The sequence below is a fragment of the Aphanomyces invadans genome, assembly GCF_000520115.1.
Source record: "Aphanomyces invadans strain NJM9701 unplaced genomic scaffold supercont1.40, whole genome shotgun sequence".
Classification (NCBI taxonomy): Eukaryota; Oomycota; class Saprolegniomycetes; order Saprolegniales; family Verrucalvaceae; genus Aphanomyces; species Aphanomyces invadans.
In genome coordinates, this window is record NW_008580185.1 from 175,641 (window position 1) to 178,862 (window position 3,222).

General features: G+C 57.9%; 2 protein-coding genes across 2 annotated transcripts; one reads left to right on the plus strand and one right to left on the minus strand.

The window, feature by feature from the left end:
* Positions 1-235: 235 nt before the first annotated feature.
* Positions 236-1,679, minus strand: H310_12515 (hypothetical protein; the record flags this gene model as incomplete). Its single annotated transcript, XM_008879584.1, has 5 exons — positions 236-352; positions 407-493; positions 753-923; positions 988-1,145; positions 1,205-1,679. 5 exons carry the CDS (start codon positions 1,677-1,679, stop codon positions 236-238), a joined length of 1,008 nt encoding a protein of 335 aa, XP_008877806.1.
* Positions 1,680-2,070: 391 nt separating this feature from the next.
* Positions 2,071-3,152, plus strand: H310_12516 (ATP-binding cassette sub-family F member 3; the record flags this gene model as incomplete). Its single annotated transcript, XM_008879585.1, has 3 exons — positions 2,071-2,803; positions 2,859-3,033; positions 3,110-3,152. 3 exons carry the CDS (start codon positions 2,071-2,073, stop codon positions 3,150-3,152), a joined length of 951 nt encoding a protein of 316 aa, XP_008877807.1.
* Positions 3,153-3,222: the final 70 nt, after the last annotated feature.

Below are 3,222 nucleotides of genomic sequence, written 5' to 3' on the forward strand. Positions count from 1 at the left end.
CTACCCCCACCACCAAGCCTACCCCTACCACCAAGCCTACCCCCACCACCAAGCCTACCCCCACGACCTCCCAACCCGACGTGTGCGCCGGCTGTACTGGGTGCTACTACCCCGCCGGGAGCCAGTGCTTGCCTCCCGAGTACACACGGAGCGACTGCGACTACTACAGTGCTTCGTACGGCACGGTGTGGTGCGGCATCTAAGCACGCGTCATTGTGGACCGCAGGTGTTGTCATTACCAAGTGTATATGTTGTGTAAGTGCATCTTGTGAGAATCAAACAGGTCGTTCGCTGGAATGATCTGCCTGGATTCACTAGTTGAATTGGAGAGAACCTGTTGAATCAAAATGTTCTAGCCAGCCATCATTTTGTTCTGCAAATTGCTTTCGAGGTGGTGTAAATGTACTTGAACTCCCAAAATCCCCCCGACATGGGACCGAGTTGGGATCTTCACAATCACTTGTGCGGCCCCGCGACTGTATTCGCGTTGGAACTGGGAGGTGGTCGTGGAAAAACGTCGCCGAAAGCGAAGGCGTCTGACTTCCTCCTCACATAGCTGGCCGTGGCGAGGTATTTTGATGTGGTCGGCGCCACAGCGGTGCGTGTCCTTCTTGGACAACTGTAAATTTGAAGGACTGGAGTCGTTATGTACTGCTTGATAGCCGCCTCGCGAAGCCAGCACAGAGCACAAGGCATGCTGCCCAGCAAAGGAGTGAGGAAAGCGCTGCGGGTGAGGAACTGGTCGGTCGTACGTGCTTGGGAGAGTTTTGCACCAAAACGTAGACAAGCTCAAGGGCTTCGAACTGCACTTTGCAGCTCTCGTGGGTCAGTAGGGTCATGGCCGTGGGTACGAGGTCCCAAATGCGCTCCGCCACGCGGGCGTCGTAGTGTGGTGACGTAGTGGCCACAAGCTCGCGCACAATCTACAATGTTCAGTTAGGAGCATTCACCATCCGGTGAGCGAGTGTCCGGCAAGGTTGAGTTGACCTGCGACGCCATGCGAATCATGTTGACGTGATCGCTATCAAACAAAAGATGGAGCGCCGCGAATGTCGCCTGGGTGGAGTTGGGGTTCCCGCAGCATTGCTCCAGCAGCATCGCGAGGCTCGTCAGCCACAGCACACTCTCGCACGACACTTGTGGGCCTGTGTCGACGTGTAAGTCGAAGACAAAACGTCGCAATGGTACAGCACGTTGGACGTACTTCGAGCCAGGCAGCACTGCACGACGCTGCGCTCCCCGCCACAGTGACTGATGTACTCCTTGAACGCCCGTCCGCACCGCCCCGATGTTTGCAGCAGGTGGATCACGGCGGCGCAGTCGGCATCGCTGACAGCTTGCGGAGGAAACGACAACACGTAAAGCAACAAAGGAACGCCTTCCATCTGCATGAGAGGTTTGCCAAAAATGGAGCTCGGGGATTGCATGCGTACGTCGATAAACTCTTGGAGAATGGGGCCACGCAAGAAGACGGCCATGGCATGGATGTGCTGGGCCAGTCCGGCGCCGTCGGCGCAGTTGCGTCGGAGCCACGACTGAATGCGAGACAGATACAGACCCGCAGACGATCCCAAGTCGTCGTTCAAGTCGACGGCGGTCTCAAACAAGTGCGCGTCCCGGTACTTCCATGCAAACTCATCCAGGAGGACTTTGCGCTGGTGTTTCGTTGCTGCGACCATGCTCCACCATAATCTCCGCTGAGCTCGCGAAATGCATGCAACATCTTGTTTCGAGTATGTTGTGGGCCCAGTATGCTGCTGTGAAGGCACAGGTCACTGCGCGGGCGACGACTTCGCTCGAGCTCCACAAGAGCAGCATCCACGTCGTTGGCCTCACACCAATGTAAGCTGCCAGCAAACATCGAGGGCCTCTCAGCCCGCCCCCCCCTCTGGCATGTACCCCAGCTCGTCCAGTGCCGCTGGATTCGGTCCATCCACCATCATTCCGTAAAACCAACATTTTACACCCATCTCACTCCAATCGAATCCGCAACGGAAGTTTCCATGGCCCCACTGCGTGACTGTGCAACTGAGGCAGTGCCTGACTTTCGTCGCGCGGCGCGAACGAGCCATGTCGCGCGCATCGTCCCGCAAAGCAGCCGCGTCGCCCGGCGGTGTGTCCTCGTTTATCATGGCACGGTCGCAGCAAGATCGATTCCACTTGGCCACCGTTGACCACCACGACTACAACATCCACCTGTGGCAGGTTGGCCTGTCGATTGGGAACCGAGAATTGCTCGTGGACGCCGAGCTCAAGCTCGAGGCTGGTGCGCATTACGGCCTCGTGGGTCGCAACGGCACAGGCAAGTCGACGCTGCTGCAAGCCCTCGGCGACGGGTTGTTTGAAGGCATTTCGTCCCACATTCACGTCATGTACGTCCACCAGTTGTTTCACGTCGACCTGGAAAACCCAGAGCTGTCTGTCGTGAACGTGCTGCTGAGTGGCGACAAGCAGCGCGTCAGCCGTCAGCACATGATCGAGTTGCTCGAAGCCGGCCTCGAGACCCAAACGCTGCACCAGACGTTGAAGCAGCTCGAATATGAGGCCGTCGAAGCGGCCCGAGCAAAGATGGAGCGCGTCGCGATCAAACGGAGCGGTCTGCGCGGCCTCACGGCGCGGAACAAGCTGCTGGCGCTCGAGAAAGACGTGGCCGTAGCCAAAGCCGCATGGGATCAAGCCAGCTCCAACCCACCGCCTGACACGGACGACGAGATCCTAGCCGCTAACAACTGGCTCGAGTCACTGTACGAGCAAGAGGACATGTCGAACGAACCGCGGGCGCGTGAAATCCTCGTGGACATTGGTACTCGCCGTCTCCGTGGAGTTTATGGCATGGGATATGACAAGCGCATCGGTAGGACTGCCCGTGGAGCAGCACGATCGCCCGTTCCACGAGCTGTCTGGGGGGTGGAAGATGCGCGTGTTCTTGGCCCAGATTGAATTTCTCCAGCCGAACCTGCTCTTGTTGGACGAACCGACCAACCACTTGGACCTTCCTCGCATCCAGTGGGTGCAAAACTTTATCCAAACCCGGTTGGAAGGCGTGACGATTGTCACGGTGCGAGTCTCCCTTTGTCCGCGATGTCGTTACCCCGTCCGTGCGCTGTAGGTCAGCCACGACCGTGAATTCCTCAACGCTGTTGCGGACATGATCATTGTCGTGAAAACGAACAAAACTCTCGGGTGCGACGGCCTCCTCTCCTGGTGGTCTCCTGCTGACAT